This window comes from Maniola jurtina, chromosome 27 (genome assembly GCF_905333055.1).
Source record: "Maniola jurtina chromosome 27, ilManJurt1.1, whole genome shotgun sequence".
Lineage (NCBI taxonomy): Eukaryota > Metazoa > Arthropoda > Insecta > Lepidoptera > Nymphalidae > Maniola > Maniola jurtina.
The window spans coordinates 3,964,271-3,981,902 of NC_060055.1; the positions used below are offsets into that span (position 1 = coordinate 3,964,271).

Genomic DNA, 17,632 nt, shown 5'->3' on the forward strand with positions numbered 1-17,632 from the left:
CGATGTATAAAACAAAATTAAAAAATATTTACAGTATGTTAGCTCAATTCATTTCTCGCTATCGAACTAAACCTACAGAATTTTTACTTAAACACCAATTTAAAAAGCAGTTTGCACGAAAAATTCAAAAAATTTGTGAAACGCAGCACGTGCCTTCAAAAGCTTTTTTTCTTATTTCGTCGAAACCAGAAACAACTTTCTCGCAACACAACGGCTATATAAATAGCTGTAAAACATAATATTCTACAAACTTAACGGCATAAAGTGCGTGCTTAAAAAACTCGTGTCTCTGGTTTCGACTGGTCGAGGTGAATGAACTTTTTTGACGATACCTTCATGATTAAGCACCTTTAAATAATAATAAAAAAATCAGTAGGGTTTTTTAAAATACATAGACTAAGTAGTTACGCATCTTTATTACTTTAAAATGATTTATTACTTTACTAGAGGATGCCCGCGACTTCGTCTGCGTGTATTTCGGTTTTTAAAATAGGTACCGATGGGAATTATTTGATTTTTCGGGATAAAAAGTTGCCTATTTTGATTATAGGGACGCAAGGTACTTCGGTACCAAATTTCATACAAATCGGTTAAGTGAATGGGTCTTTAGGAATCCCGCGGGAACTCCTTGATTTTCCGGGATAAAAAGGAGCCTATGTCCGTCCCCGGGATATAAGCTAACTCTGTACCTTTCGTCAAAATCGGTAAAATTGTTGGGCCGTGAAAAGGTGGCAGACAGACAGACAGACACACTTTCGCATTTACAATATTAGTATGGATTATGATTGTGGATGACACATATAATGTGTCGCAGCGAAATGGCATAAGTCGAGAGTTGACCATATCACTTAGGGATATGGCTAACTTATGGGCTAACTCCCGGGAGATGTTAAAACGACAACTCAATTAGACTATTTCACTGAACAAATCTAGTGATATTATGTAATACCGAGCAAAGTTTAGGGGCCTTTGAAACACCTGATAATATTAAGATAACCCATTGAAACCTAAATGCCCGGTCTGCGGCTGAATTTTTGTATGATTTTATGGAGAAAATGCTAAACATGTGGAGAGCTTCGTATAAAAGTAGGAGAGTTTTCGTGTCCAAGGAAGAAAAGGTGACTGACTGACTGATCGATCAAAGCACAGCTCAAACTATAGGTACGGGTTGGGCTATTAAGACTTACCTGGAATCCGCTAAGAAGGGATTTTTGAAAATTCAACCCCTAAGGGGCTATAATATAGATTTATTTATGTAGTCCACGCAGACGAAGCTAGTTTAATTAAAAAATAATACAAGTGTAAATCAAAAATTTATAACACCCCCGACAAGTGAAGGTTACATAGAAAATAGTTGATAACTTTCAAACGTCTGAACCGATTTTCTTGGATTATACCTAAAAACACTTGATCAACCCACCTTTCAAACAAAAAAAAACTAAATTAAAATCGGTTCATTAGTTTAGGAGCTACGATGCCACAGACAAATACACAGATACACAAAACTTGTAACACCCCTCTTTTTGGGTCGGGGGTTAAAAACAGAGTAAACGAGACAGTTTTATATCTCTACATAAATCTGTCTCGTTTTAACACTGCTAGGCTTATGACCGACTGAGCTAAGCCGATCTCAAAAAAAATAATAGCGGAGGTCCCCATATTTGCCGATTGCGTCCATTTGGAAATCATAAAATTTGTAAATTAATAAGTAGGAAAGTAATTTGTAAACAATCGAACTCCTTCTGAAAAGTGGGCTTCTAACAGGCTACCAATCAAAACAAAATTATCATACCTACGTCCTTCACGCTTCCACGACCTACTATTTAACGCCTAGGATCTAGCCTGACCTAGACCAGCCTAGCAGCTAACTGTACACGTATACAACCTGCATACAAATCGTGACCTATTTACGAACGAAAAAAAAATACAGTTCTCTTTTTAAATTCGCGGCGCGTCAGCTGTCAGTGTCAATTCGGGAAATACCGTAATGTGACAGAACTTGAATATTATTGCGCAATGGAGCTTTAGGGACATTTAGATTTTACGATAAAAATGCGATTTCTGCTGAATCGATTTTGATAGCATTTTACTTTGAGAATATTTTCTTAATCTTATTTGTAACTAGAGCATGCCCGCGACTTCGTCCGCGTGGATTCAGATGTATCTATCCCGTGGGAACTGTTTGATTTTCCGGGATAAAAAGCCTGCCTATTTCGATAACAGGGACGCAAGCTACTTCGGTACCAAATTTCATACAAATCGGTTAAGTAGATGGGTCTTTAGGAATCCCGCGGGAACTCTGATTTTCCGGGATAAAAAGTAGCCTATGTCCGTCCCCAGGATAAAAGCTACTTTTCTTTTGTACCAAATTTCGTCAGAATCGGTTACACTGTTGGGCCGTGAAAAGGTAGCTGACAGACAGACAGATAGACAGACAGACACACCTTCACATTTATAATATAAGCATGGATTATAATTCTTCAGAATTTAGTATATCGTGTACGGATCGTTATAGGTAGAGTAGCGTTGATTACATTTCCTTCTAGGTAAATGATTGCCTAGAATAATAATAATTAATATTTTTTGCATGATGACATAATACACTAAATAAATTCAATAAATGCACGCTATGCTTGGTAGGATATGCGATTATAACTAATATTAATTACAACCAATGTATATTATACCATATTCTAGCAAATAAACACTTCTTATTCTTATTCTTCTAGGGCCGATTTATAATTTACCAAATAGCAGTCAAATACAGTTATTTAATAAATTAATATTGCTGTCTTTTTTTTCAATCCTTTATTTATAGGCTTTTACATTTATGCATGTCAGCCTCATTGTACCCTATCTCATCCTACAATTCTATCGATATATACAATTCCATCGTATCCTGCAAACCTATCCTATCATACAAATTTCACAATTAATGCTGTCTAGTATAATATATTCCCTTCTATAGTCTATTACAAAGTCAGTCTGCTGCGTCTGTATGCTTTAAACCATTAATCTCTTAAAGATCTACTTTAGTACTTACTAAGTAGGTTTTCGTTAATTTTTTCAATGACAATAAGTGAGGTTACTCGCACCCGTATGAAGATGGGTGATTTAAGGAGCCCACGCACTCGAACTGAACTGCAGTTGAACTGCGCGTCGCTCCAGCCGCAACGCACGTACCGCGTAGCGCGTCACTGCCGCGCGTCGTGGCTGGAGAGAATATCGTGCGGGGCGCTGCCGCGACGCGCAGTTCAGTTGCAGTTCAGTTCAAGTGCGTGGGCACCTTTAGATAGATAAATAAAAACTTTATTGCACACAAAAATGAAATAATTAATTAACACAAAAGGAAGAAACGAAAACGCAAAAACAATTGTATGCGAAGGCGGCCTTATTGCTTAGAGCAATCTCCACCAGCCAACCTTTGTAGTAGCTGGTTTAATAAAATCGTATTTTTTACGATTTCCCATTAACGATGTGTCGTATCGTAATCGTTGAAAATAAACACAGATGATAAGTCAGCGAGTTCAACGAACGCAATTCGGCTATCACCCGTTAGACGGCGCACGTGACTGCATGCGGTTTTACTTTTAAATTCGCAATTTAGTACCGCTACCCGATAATAGATGGTGCTGCGTGTTGCTGCACGCTAGATTATCGTGCTTTGACTTTACAATGATTTGACCTCTTGATGAAAAATGTAAGGTCTGCCTCTAATACAAGTGTAAATTAAAAATGTATAACATCCCTGACAAGTGAAGGTTACAGTAACTAGAAAAGAGCTGACAACTTTCAAACGGCTAAACCGATTTTCTTGGATTATAGCTAAGAACGCTCTCGATCAAGCCACCTTTCAAACAAAAAAAACTAAATTAAAATCGGTTCATAAGTTTAGAAGCCACAGACAGATACACAGATACACACGTCAAACTTATAACACCCGTCTTTTTGGGTCGGGGGTTAAAATTGTATGATGATGATCAACATCATAGGATATCGCCAGCTCACTACTGAGCACGGGTTTACTCTCAGAATGAGAAGAGTTTAGGCCCAGGTGCGAATTGATATTGGCATATTAGCTATATAAGCTAACTTAGTACCAAATTTCGTCAGAATCGGTTAAACTGTTGGGCCGTGAAAAGGTAGCAGACAGAGAGACAGACAGACAGATAGACAGACAGACACACTTTCGCATTTATAATATTAAGTATGGATAGTATGGATAAGGATTGTGTAGCTAATCTTATTTATTTTTGTTAGTCAGTGCCATAAAAACCGATTAGTATGAATAAGTATGGATATGGATTAGTATACTTAGATAGTAGAAATTGTTTCTTGAGACGGCCTTGAAGCTATAATCCCTATCCCTACCTAAATGTTTGATGTAGAACATTATTGTGTGAGCGCGGCCTTGGAAGGCTTTGTGAGCGTCTGGCATTAGTTATATATACACCTTTAGGGAATAATATTGTCCTCCTGAACGAATTTTGGCCACGGCGTGACGACGATTTTGATGATTTCCTTGGCGCGTATCCATACTTATACGAAATTGTGTCTGTCTGTCTTTTTACCCGACTGCGGCAAAGCCAAAAGAAAGGGTTATGATTTTAGCAGTCTATGTATGTATGTGTGTGTATGTTTGTATCCAAATTCTGTGTGTTCCACCGTAGCGCCTAAACTACTGGGCCGATTATGATGAATGAGGTGTCAATCGATTCGTTGTAAAGGTCCGGGTGACATAGGCTACATTTTTTACGAAAAAAGTGACCTAACGGACGTTACATGAAAAAAGGTGGGAGTCTCCAAATTTTTTTTTGCTTTTGGAGGAGAAAATTCTGAGTTCATAAATATAAGTGTACTACAACATTAAAATATACCAAGCGACAGAAAAACAATTTTACTATAATATTTCAGCGTCGGGTTTTAATTTTTAACTTTATCTTGTTGACTTTCACTAACGCAATCAACAATACATAGACTGGACAATACAAGTACTTTTGAATCGTCAAGTACGGCATTCCGAACCAGTGGTAACTGGTTCGGAATACCTTTCCTACCGAGAAGAACCAGCCAGAAACTCGGTTTCTTCAGGATTCAGGCGTGCATTTCTTTCTTTTCGGAATTGTTTGCATGCAATTCCGAAAAGAAAGAAAGAAACAACCCCGGACTCTTCCGAATAGGAGGCCGACTACATACCTATCCATGTCTAGAAATTTTTTGAGTTTATAGTAGTAAATGTCTCTTTAGACAGGGCTGAAGCTATACCTACATTAATACCTAAATGTTTGATGTAGAACATTGTTGTATAAGGGCGACCTTGGAAAGCTATGTGAGCGTCAGATACTTAGATATCCTAGCTAGGTATATAGGCTAGTGACGGACTAAGCCCATCAGAAGCCTAATGTCACATCACTGAATGAGACCTCCGTTCTTTTTTATATTTTCTTTTGCGGTTTTGATTGTGATGTTGTATATCAAATCTTTGAAGAGCAACCGCTGAGTTTCTTGCTGGTTCTTCTCGTTAGGAAAGGCATTCCGAACTAGTGGTAGATGCTCTTGACGATTCAAAAGTACTTGTAAAATTCTAATTGGATAAAAATATTTTGAAATTTGATTTTTTTTGAAAAATACGTACCGAAGTAGTCATAGAATTATTTGTGTGGTAGCTTATGCACTAGGTACATCCGATTTCCGTCATCCGTCATTCATCCCTGAGAATATCTCGGATGTTCCTCGGATTCAAATCGGACATATAACGTAGATTTGTCAAAGATGTTCACTGAATAGCTTGGATTTGGGGAGATCGGATTAGTGCGTAAGCAATATCCGAATTCGGTCCGAGTTTTTTATATCCGTATTTTCACGGATTCGGATCGGATGAGTGCGTAATCGCTCTAATATAATAATAATGGAATCTTCACATACTTTGAAACCTTTCAATTGATAGCGAATTTGATACATTTGTCCCAATTTTATATAAGTCTTTGCGTATTTTTGTTTATGTACGCTATATCAGATTTGTCATGATATAGAATAGTACCCCGGCTCTTTGAAAATCAATGATAGTACCTATATATGACATCACTAGAGGATGCCCGCGACTTCGTCCGCGTGGATGTAGGTTTTTGAAGATCCCGTGGGAACTGTTGGATTTTCCGGGATAAAAAATTGCCTATGTCAATTACAGGGACGCAAGCAAGACGCAAGCTACCTCGGTACATCGGTTACATGGATGGATGGGGTTTTGGAAATCCCGTGGGAACTCTTTGATTTTCCGGGGTAAAAAGTAGCCTATGTCCGTCCCCGGGATATAAGCTAACTCTGTACCAAATTTTGTCAGAATCGGTTTTACTGTTGGGCCGAGAAAAGCAGCAGACAGACAGACACACTTTCGCATTTATGTTATTATAGTATGGAGGTATGCATTATCGCCACCAATCCAACGCCGACTCACTAATGAGTACGGGTCACCTCTCAGGCTGAGATCTATAGAGCGCACTTTGACTTTGCTCAGACTTAAGACACTGTTAAAACGAGACAGCGCTATATCACTAACATAAATCTGTCTCGTTTTAACTGACGCTGTGTTTTCGGAATACGCAGCGTTGGAAGACCCTCTCTAGGTGGATAGACGACATCAAACGAATCGCAGGGTGCCGATGGATGGCGGCGCAAGATCGTGCAAGAGCAACCGCCGAGTTTCTTACTTGGTTCTTCTCGGTAGAAACGGCATTTTGAATGAGTGGTAAATTATTTTGACGACTTAAAACCATTTTTAAATGTTTAGAAAGAAAGAAAGAAGAAAGAAATACTGTTTATTTGGCGCCACAAAAATAAGATAACATAATGTATAAAGTCGAGTCAATTTTTTCGTGTAAAATGTAGTCTATGTCACCCGGACCTTTACGACGAATCGATTGACACCCCGTTCATCAAAATCGGCCCAGTAGTTTAGGCGCTACGGGGGAACTCACAGAATCTATACAAACATACACACATACATACATACTTAGACTGCTAAAATAATAACCCTTCCTTTTGGCTTTGCCGCAGTCGGGTAAACGATAGAGTAGAATAAAGAAGATATGGGAGGACCTGAACTTTGGCGTGAGCTACGCGCTTTCCTCACCAAAATTCTTAAATTTGTTTTAAACTAAGTTTACTAGATTAAACATACATCTATTCTACTCTATGTCCAGCAGTGGGCATATCACACTAATATTATAAAGGAGAAAGTTTGTGTATGTGTGTGTGTGTGTGTGTGTGTATGTTTGTTACTCCTTCACGCAAAAAGTACTGGACGGATTGGGCTGAAATTTAGAATGGATATAGATTATACCCTGGATTAGCACATAGGCTAATTTTATCTCGGAAAATCAAAGAGTTTCCACGGGAATTTTAAAAACCTACATCCACGCGAACGAAGTCGCGGGCATCAGCTAGTTATTATTATTTGTTAATGATGATGATGATCACACATCTGTGTAATCTGCGGTTTGGATAGATTGTTGTCAAAACCAGATATTACAATAAGAGCAAAAGGGAAAGGTATAGAAATAGGCCGTGTTTACTTCGGGCTTCCTTGTTTTGGCCTGTTAGATCATACCCGGTTACGTAATGAAAACCGAGTAGCGACAGCAGAAAAACCGAGGAAAATTACATTTTTTTAACAGAGTTTTGTTTTTATTTATTTCCTTTTTATTTTAAGCAAAGGCAGCAGTAAAACATACATTAATTCATCCATACTAATATTATAAATGCGAAAGTGTGTCTGTCTGTCTGCTACCTTTTCACGGCCCAACAGTTCAACCGATTCTGACGAAATTTGGTACAGGGGTAGCTTATATCCCGGGGACGGACATAGGCTACTTTTTATCCCGGGAAATTCAAAGAGTTCCCACGGGATTCCCAAAAACCCATCCGCTTAACCGATTTGTATGAAATTACGTTATATATTAAAAGAAAAGTCCTGACTCAATGACTGAGTTTCTAACACCCGGCCGAAACCGTTTGAACCTTTTGAAATTCAGAAAGTTGAAATTTTGCAATAAGGTTCCTTTTATAATGTTGACAAGGAATAAGGCCAGATTTTCCGAAATTCCCACGGGATCGAAAAAAATTGACAAAACAAGTATTTTTTCTGTAATCAGTACATTAGATACATACTCGCCGGGACCGACATAAATTCGATTATGTGCCTTTTTCGTCATTCCCGAACGATCGAAGGACAGAGAGAGACAGACATGTGGTGCGAGGGAGAGGAGGGATGGGGTAGGTCTACGCATGCGTAGGCACGTGTCGGTAAATGTGCACTGCTGTAGAGGAGGAAAGCTTGTAGGGATAGATCGTGAGTGAATCTGAAGATATTTCAGGGAGTGTTTGGAGATAGGAAATAGTGGGTTTATCTTGGCGAAATGGAAATTATTTTTCTTTATTTTTTCTGTGATTAAAATGTGTAGAGTGGTTAAACAGTAAAAAAAATCACATTAAAAAAATTATGAGTAATATAAATTTTGTGAATTACTGAGTAGCTGAAAGTGTTTTAATTTAGTTTTGACTGTTTTGACTACGAAACAAATTTTTAAAAATAAAGTTGTTAATTTATTTTGTTAAAAAGTTGGTTGTAATGTTTAATGAATAATAAATCATAATATAATAAAATCATGAAATATTAATTTTGAGAATACGTATAAAACTGAAAATTAAATCGTCATAATTACCTGTAAATACCCACTGTTATAACACCTATTAGCTGTTTAAAGTAAAAGTTCAAATATTTTCATTCATTTAAGATTTAAGTTATAAAAATGTGTTCCGAATAATACTAAATTCATACTTAGTAGAAATACGAAATAAAAATTTGTGAATCCTGAAAAATTCTCACGATACATCCCCGGATCGGTTTACGGAAGTGAGCTACGTGGGCGCTACGCTGCGCGGCGTAGCGCTACGCCTCGTAGGCCTCACAGTGGCTACGACACGGCCGCGATCGCGGACCGCGTTCCGAAATAAGGACACTGTGTCACTGTGCCCCAGCACACCAGCGACGCACAGGACACAGATGTAACCATGTGAACCACTGTGCCTCACCAACCAACACTGCCAATACAAACGCACAAAGACTTCAAGAGTATATCAAAAAAAAAAATTAGGATGACGACCCCTGACCTAGTTCCAATGCATCTGCGCCCTGCAGTGCAGTAGGACATGTATCAAGGACGCTCCCCAGCCTAGTGAAGGAAATTATTCATGTGTGATAGTTGTGTTCATTATTATAAGGAATACGCGCGTATTTATTAAAAAAAAGCGTGTGTCAACGGCTGAAAATAACAGAGTAATAATTATTCAAAAAAAAGGGTGTAAAAAACGACTGAAAAACATAAATAAAGAGAGTAATAATTCAAAAGTCTGATCGCTGAATAGTGTGTTCGAATTTGAATGCTGAGAGTGAGTTATCGATATTTGAAAAAGTAAACACTGTAATTGATTTATCAATTAATCGATAAATATAATACAAGATAGAGTGAGCAATCGATGATTTTTTGAATAATTCACAAGTTTTGGCTACTAAAAATATTGGAAATTTAGTGAATTATCGATTCTGATTGAAACACAAAACAAAAATGGCGGGCAATCGAGATAACACCCTGGAAGGACAGTTGACTCATGTCATACAACATCACATGTCACAACCCGGCACAGAAGCGCAAGTAAGCGTCCACCAAGTACAAAGCCCGTCCGGTTCAGGGAAACGACATCAAATCATAATCGATATCAAACAGGATATCGATATCGACGAGTTATCGACTCGGTCGTTGGCCGAGAGTGTTATGGAGACGCTCGGCGCGCGTTCGGCTGCAGTTTACATCGATAACTCGCACGTTCAAGGGGAAAATTCGGATATGGAGTCTTTGACAACTGTCAATGTCATCGTCGCCAACGATTTGAGCCAAGCAGCGCCGAGCCCTCAGGTGGAAGAGACCGAAGTCATCGAAGAGACGACAACGGAAAACACGGGGATATTGCCCGGGAATCGAATAGCAGTGGATAGGATCGTGGAAATGACTAACGCGGCGAACACATCGAATACATCGAATGAAACATCGACATCGACGGCCACCACTTTATCGATAACTACAGTCGCCACCACTACTGCGTCAGGTGAGCTATTTTTGGTGCAGTTCTATTGTTGTATTTTTGGGTATTCGTATATGAAGTTTCGTAATCTTTTAGGTACATTCACTACAGTATTTACTAACCCCCGACCCAAAAAGAGGGGTGTTATAAGTTTGACGTGTGTATCTGTGTATCTGTCTGTGGCGTCGTAGCTCCTAAATTAATTAACCGATTTTAATTTAGTTTTTTTCGTTTGAAAGGTGGCTTGATGGAGAGTGTTATAATCCAAGATAATAGGTTCAACCGTTTGAAAGTTATCTACTCTTTTCTAGTTATTGTAACCATCACTTGTCGGGGGTGTTATAAATTTTTGATTTACATTTGGTATATATAGTGTAAGCGGTAAGGTGGGAAGTGTTTAATTGCGGAAACCTGCTTAGAAAGAAGAAAAGACGTCGACCTTTTAATTGAGAGGTCCGAAATTCGAAACCGGGTTTGAACTTTTTGGGGTTTTGTGAGTTTTAAGCGATTAACACTTGTTTTAACGGTGAAGAAAGACATCACGAGGAAAATATGCTTACAATCTGCTCAGAGGTCTGTGAAATCTGCCAATTGCACTTTGACCGCGTGTTGGACTACGGCATCAACTCTTCTCATTCAAGGAGATATGCCCGCGAATTTGTCTATGTGGATTTTATCAACCGCCGAGTTTCTTGCTGATTCTTCTCGGTAGGAACGGCATTCCGAACCAGTGGTAGATTAATTTGACGATTCAAAAGCGCTTGTAAAAGTTTATTTGAATAAAAATCTATTATATACTATCTTTTTTACTAGGAAAATCCTACTTTTATGGCTTTTCTGGGATAAAAAGTAGCCTTATAATGTAACTCTACAGGTCTTCAGTAATATGGATGGAAAAATTATGTCAATCCGTTGCTACATTGCTGCGTGATTGAAGGACAAGTCGACCAGCAAAACACACTTTCGTATCTAATCTAAATCTAAACTAATATTATAGAGAGGAAAGATTTGTTAAAGAGTAGTTTGGATATTTTGATTTGCTACCAATAACTGATTTGAGTTCTTATATGGTTTTTATAATGTCGACATTTTAAATCTTTATTTAACTATTATTTTATACTTTGCTTGTGTAAAGTCTATGTATGTATTTCGTAACTTAATATTTTATTCTTGACTTTTATTAGGATTTAATTATGATTTAATTTAATTTAAGGTAATAATATTCAAACACCAGTAAGAGTGGTAAAATCATCGATGTATAGGTAAAATGAATAAGGCTCATCAGACATTAATTCAACATATTATTATTGTAACTACATTTTATTGAATAATCATTCATTCATTCATTCATTCATTGTTTGTTTTTTTGTAATGGGTAGACTCAAAAACTAATGAACCGATTTAAAAAATTCTTTCACCTGTAGATAGGCTACATTCAGCAAGCAACGTAGGCTATATTTCATTTTCAACAAGTGTAAATTAAAAATTTATAACACCCCCGACGATCCAAAGTATTTGAGTTTTCCAAAACATCATTTTCAAATAAATAATTATGTATTTAGGCAACGTCCATCTTGACAGCTTGACATTTGTCAATTGACATAATATTAAGAACCTAACGGTTATCTAACCTTCTTTTCAACAAGAAAACTAGAAATGAGCTGATAACTCTTAAACGGCTGAACCAATTTTTTTGGATTATAGCTAAGAACACTCTCGATCAAGCCACCTTTCAAACAAAAAAAAGTAAATTAAAATCGGTTCATTCGTTTAGGCGCTACGATGCCACAGACAGATACACAGATACACAGATACACAGATACACAGACACACAGATACACAGACACACAGATACACAGATACACACGTCAAACTTATAACACCCCTCTTTTTGGGTCGGGGGTTAAAAAAAATTAGAAATTGATACGAAAACTTTATTTATCTTTTAGAAACTCGACGGATGCTCTTTTTAAATATTTGATTTTCAATTTTTTTTTTCAAAAGATAGCAAAGCTAATCATTCAGCCAGTAACATACTCGTAGGCAATATATTATTTTCAAAAAAAAATATTTAAATCTCTACGAAAGCTTTATTTATCTTTTAGAAACTCGACAGATGCTCTTTTTAAATATTCGATTTTCAATTATTTTTTTCAAAAGATATCAAAGCTAATCATTCAGCCAGTAACATACTCGTAGGCAATATATTATTTTCAAAAAAAAATTGAAATCTCTACGAAAGCTTTATTTATCTTTGAGAAACTCGACGGATGCTCTTTTTAAATATTCGATTTTCAGTTAAAAAAAAATCAAAAGACAGCCATGCCTATCATGACTAATACTCCCATTTTCCCTCCAACTAAGCGTAAAGCTTGTGCCAGGAGTGGGTACGACAATAGTGCAACGGGTGGGGTCCGCCGACCTTTCGGAATTCAATTTGCTCCTCAACTGTTAAGCTATTGAGGCTCTACAAGCCATACGCCATACTATAAATATTACAAATGCGAAAATGTGTCTATCTGTCTGCCTGTTAGCTTTTCACAGCCCAACAGTTTAACCGATTTTCACGAAATTGTGTACGGTGTTAGCTTACATCCCGGGGAAGGATATAGGCTACTTTTTAACCCCCAACCCAAAAAGAGGGGTGTTTTTTCTTTGAAAGGTGGCTTGATCGAGAGTGTTCTTAGCTATTATCCAAGAAAATCGGTTCAGCCGTTTGAAAGTTATCAGCTCTTTTTTAGTTACTGTAACCTTCATTTGTCGGGGGTGTTATAAATTTTAATTTACACTTGTTATCTAGGAAAATCAAAGAGTTCCCACGGGATTTTTAAAAGCCCATCCGTTTAACCGACTTATATGATATTTGGTACAGAGGTAGCTTGCATCCTGGAAAGTGACATAGGCAACTTTTAAACCCGGAAGATCAAAATGTTCCCACGGAATTTTGAAAAAACCTAAATCCACGCGGACGAAGTCGCGGGCATCATCTAGTATACAATATTATGCCATGAAGCTTTTAAAATCAGCGTAGTTCATGTTTCAGCTAATTCAATGATTTTCGTATTGGGTTGCCAATAGACTTTTTTTTCAGGATCTACAGGGGTAGGCAAAGGCTTTACGTCTTTAGGGAGCACACCCCAGGCGTCCGTATTTCAGTTTCCCGCTATAAATACACCTCCATTTATAGGGTAGTGAGACATCGAGCGATCGATACCCGTACCCTGATGGCTCCTTTGACGATTTATAAATAAACAATGCGCGCTCATCTTTTACGGATTTTGGTTTACTGCGCAAAACATTAATCCATACTAATATTATAAATGCGAAAGTGTGTCTGTCTGTCTGTCCGTTTTCACGGCTCAACCGTTGAACCGATTTTAATGAAATTTGGTACAGAGTTAGCTTACATCCCGGGGACGGACATAGGCTACTTTTTATCCCGGAAAATCAAAGAGTTCCTACGTGACTCTTCAGAATCTATCCGTTAAACCGATTTATATGAAATCTTAACTTCGGCAAATTTTTATCTCGGAAAAGCAAAGAGTTCCCACGGGATTTTAAATAAACCCTAATCCAAGCGGACGGAGTCGCGGGCATCATCTAGTTAATAATAATTATAACTTGCTGGTTCTTCTCGGTAGGAAAGAGCATCCGTACTCGGGTATTTTTTCCGACATTCTGCACGATAAATCAAAAACTGTTATGCATAAAAATGAATAAAAAATCTGTTTTAGAATGGACAGATAAAGCCCTTTCATATGATACCCCACTTGGTATAGTTATGTTACTTTGAAAATTGAAAACACTAATCTGTTTATTATTATATTATGATTCTGAATTTTTTTTTTGTGATGGTAACCACTAATTCACGGCTTTCGGATTTTTTCTTGACAGACACGACCGACGGACAGACAACTAAGTGATCCTACTTTTGCTATAAGACCTACCTACCTGCCAAGTTTCATGATTTTAGGTCACCGGGAAGTACCCTATAGGTTTCTTGACAGACACGACGGACAGACAGACTACAAAGTGATCCTATAAGGGTTCCTTTTTTCCTTTTGAGGTACGGTGGTACCCTAAAAATTAACTATGCCAAAATTGTTTTCACAAATGACCAATTGTTATTGTTATGACCCAATGGTTCCGACATTTTCCCTGTATCTTCCATCGTTTTGGATTTCCCCATAGTGTCTCATTTAGAAAAAAAATACACTGTATAGCAAAGCTAAGGGACTAGGGAAAAATCGCTTCTGAAAATAAAGAAAATAAATAATGTTTTGTCAATGATATTTAATTAGCTCGTACCGTACTGTCCTACCATTCTGTACCTACCTTAAGGAAAATTAAATTTTCTTCCGCCATTTCTAAGACACCGCCATCTATTATGTAATAGCATAACAACTCTACGTAATGCATGTAATGTAAGAACCATTTTAACAGTACACACTTCGATTCAAACCTTTTATCATAACCTATCACAATTATTTATTAGTTTCATCTAACATATACCTACTTATACTAATCAGTAATCACGTAACACGAATCAAGCATAGGTAGGTAAGTTAGTAATAGGTATTCCACTCTAGTGGGTAATAGCATACGTAATTTGTTTTTGTAAATAATTGATAAAACATAAATTACTCACAAAGCTGAAGTGTCGTTATCTTTGACCTATATTATGAGACACATTGAAAACATAATATTACACACAAACTATAAGTACCTGTCTATTCTATATTTACCTAGCAGACGTAGTGTTAATTTCTAAGAAAATTATAAGAAAAAACAGTTTTCTCATTATAATATAAACTAGCGCCATCTATTGTCGAGCGGCAGCGACATTTTTTCTTACAGTGTTTCAGATAAAACAACAATAATAATTACTCTTCAATTGAAGTATTCTTATCTTTGTGACCTATATTGCTCATTGAAAAAAAAACTAGATAACACACATATTATGGTTAGCAATTCGTAATCTAGGTACCTGTTACATTATTGTGTATTGTTATATAAAATTTAAAACTACTTTATTTATAAATGGGGTACCTTACTAGCTTTTTCCCGCATAATACATTTATGGTATATAAGCTCTAAGAGAAGAATTTTCAGAATTGGATGATTAGTTCCGGAACTTACCTCCTAAATCCAGACTAAAAAAAAATACCTCTTTGAAATAGTACAGAAAAAATAAGACACACAAACCTATATATTACTACTTATTATAGTTTCCGAGAAAATATGAAAAACACTTTTCTCATTACGGTAAACCAACGCCATCTGTTGTCGAGTGGCGGCAACAGTTTTTTTTTCTTTTTGTACCGTTGGAAGACCGCTATTGACACAGTTTCGCACAGCTGTTTATACGTAATCTGTAGAGTATTTTTATGTCTGTAGGTACTCAGATCCGGGATGCAACCGTTAGATGGTTAGACCTGTTGGGGGCACATTTATTTGATGTTGGTTTAGTTGACAGGTACTTTATAGGACCTACATGGTTAAAGCTTGGATGGTTAAAGATGACTTTTAGATTTACTAACGGCTTAAAGATTAACGAAGCTGGTAGGCACCTATAACTTGTCTCTGTAGGATATTATGAGTTCTGACTGTTCATTATGGATGGGACTCGTAGGTACTCAGTAGTGGGCCGACAATGTATTGTGATGAAGATGAAGCCGGGGGCGGGCTGGTCATGCGAAACTGTGTCTGTTTGCCTGATAGTAGATAATTCAAATCTATTCAATATGTCTGACAAAATTTGGCATCCTGGGGCTACTTCTTACCCCGGAAAATGAAAAAAATCCCACGGGATTAAAGAAACCTAAATCCACGCGACGATCCAGCGGATCTCACCTAGTATCATCATTTATTCATTAATTTAAGGTAATATTCAAACACCAGTTTTTTTTTATTCCTTTATTTATAGGCTTTTACATTTATGCATGTCAGCCTAAAACACCAGTTACAGTGGTAAAATGTATAAGACTCATCAGACATTATTCCAACATGTCTACATTTTATTGAATAAATAAATCATTCATTCATTCATTTATTTTATTTACTTTCATATTATGAAACACCATATATACACTATATTAACATTAAAAATATTATGTTTATAATTATCTAGTCCGAGTACAGTTATCATAACAAGTGTGGACACTAGACTGTGGAGACTAGTAGAGACTAGTAGAGACCATTTCAAAATCCTCAGAAACTTAATAATAATTACTATTATATTATGCAGAACCAACTATGCATGTAAATATAATTTTCAACCCTTAGTTTCAACCTGTCGCTGGCTCACTACTGAGCACGAGTACTCCTCTCAGAATCAGAAGGGTGTCATCTAGTCTGATAAATAGGTACTGGCTTAAGTCCGCGACTACGTCTGTTTGGATCACACAAATTTCAAACCCTTATTTTACCCTCTTAGAGCTTTAATTTTCAAAAATCCTTTCCTAGCGGATGTTTATATTATAATAGCTTCTTTCTTTCGTCTCTCTGGACGTTGACGTCTGTTGTACGTGCGTTGCCCCTCCCCGCCGAAGTCTTCACTTCAGTCATCCAAGCTCGCTCCAAAAGCCGAGTGGACCGCCCAGGTCGCCGAGGGCTTCATGAAGTGAGGTTGGGGATCCCAGATAGCGCTCTCGTTGTTCTGCCACGCCCGTGCACTCTAGGAGCACGTGCGTCGCTGTTTCACCGACCTCCATGCAGGCCCTGCACAGAGGACTGTCGGTGACACCTAGAACGAAAAGGTGTTTGTTTAGTGGGCTATGCTCTGCTTATGAAGATATGAGTCCCACCACCTTCCTAAGTTATATAATATGTGTAATGATAGATATTAGATATAGATCAGTCAGTCAGTCAGAGCCACCTTTTCCTTTTATATATTTAGAAAAATATTAAGTACTTAATAAGACTTTTCTTTCTCAGGTAAGTCTTGCTGCTGATTCAATCGGTGGGAAACATTGAAAGGTAAAATTGATTTGAAAAAAAAAAATCTCTTTAAATCGATGCCAGCAGTTCGTCAGCAATCACATCATTTGGTAAGTGTATCACTACCCATATTATAAAAACGAAAGTGTGTTTGTTTGTTGGTTTATTAGTTTGTTCTTCAATCACGTCGCAACGGAGCAACGATTGGCGTTATTTTTGACATGGGCATAGCATGACTCAAATCCATACTAAATATTATAAATGCGAAAGTGTGTCTGTCTGTCTGTCTGCTACGTTTTCACGGCCCAACCGCTGAACCCATTTTAATGAAATTTGGTACAGACTTGGGGTACATACCGGGGAATCGAAGAGTTCCTACAGGATTTTAAAAAACCGATATCCACGCGGACGAAGCCGCGGGCATTCTCTAGTAAGTTATATGTATTCGAGATTGAACGCCGAACCCGCTAAATAGGAAGCCGACCTCTTAATCGCTGAGTCGGTGCTTAAGTTTTAATTTGATTACTATAATATGCTAAAAGCAATAATAACTAAA

General features: G+C 37.3%; 1 protein-coding gene across 2 annotated transcripts in view; it reads left to right on the top strand.

Annotated features, from left to right (window-relative positions):
* The first annotated feature begins 8,981 nt into the window (after positions 1-8,981).
* Positions 8,982-17,632, top strand: part of LOC123879025 (probable nuclear hormone receptor HR3) — a 156,521-nt gene continuing 147,870 nt past the window's right edge. For both annotated transcript variants that reach the window (XM_045926493.1, XM_045926505.1), the window contains exon 1: positions 8,982-10,161. In XM_045926493.1, coding sequence (XP_045782449.1) covers positions 9,624-10,161 — 538 coding nt within the window. In that variant the 5' untranslated portion in view covers positions 8,982-9,623. The remainder of the gene's footprint in view (positions 10,162-17,632) is intronic.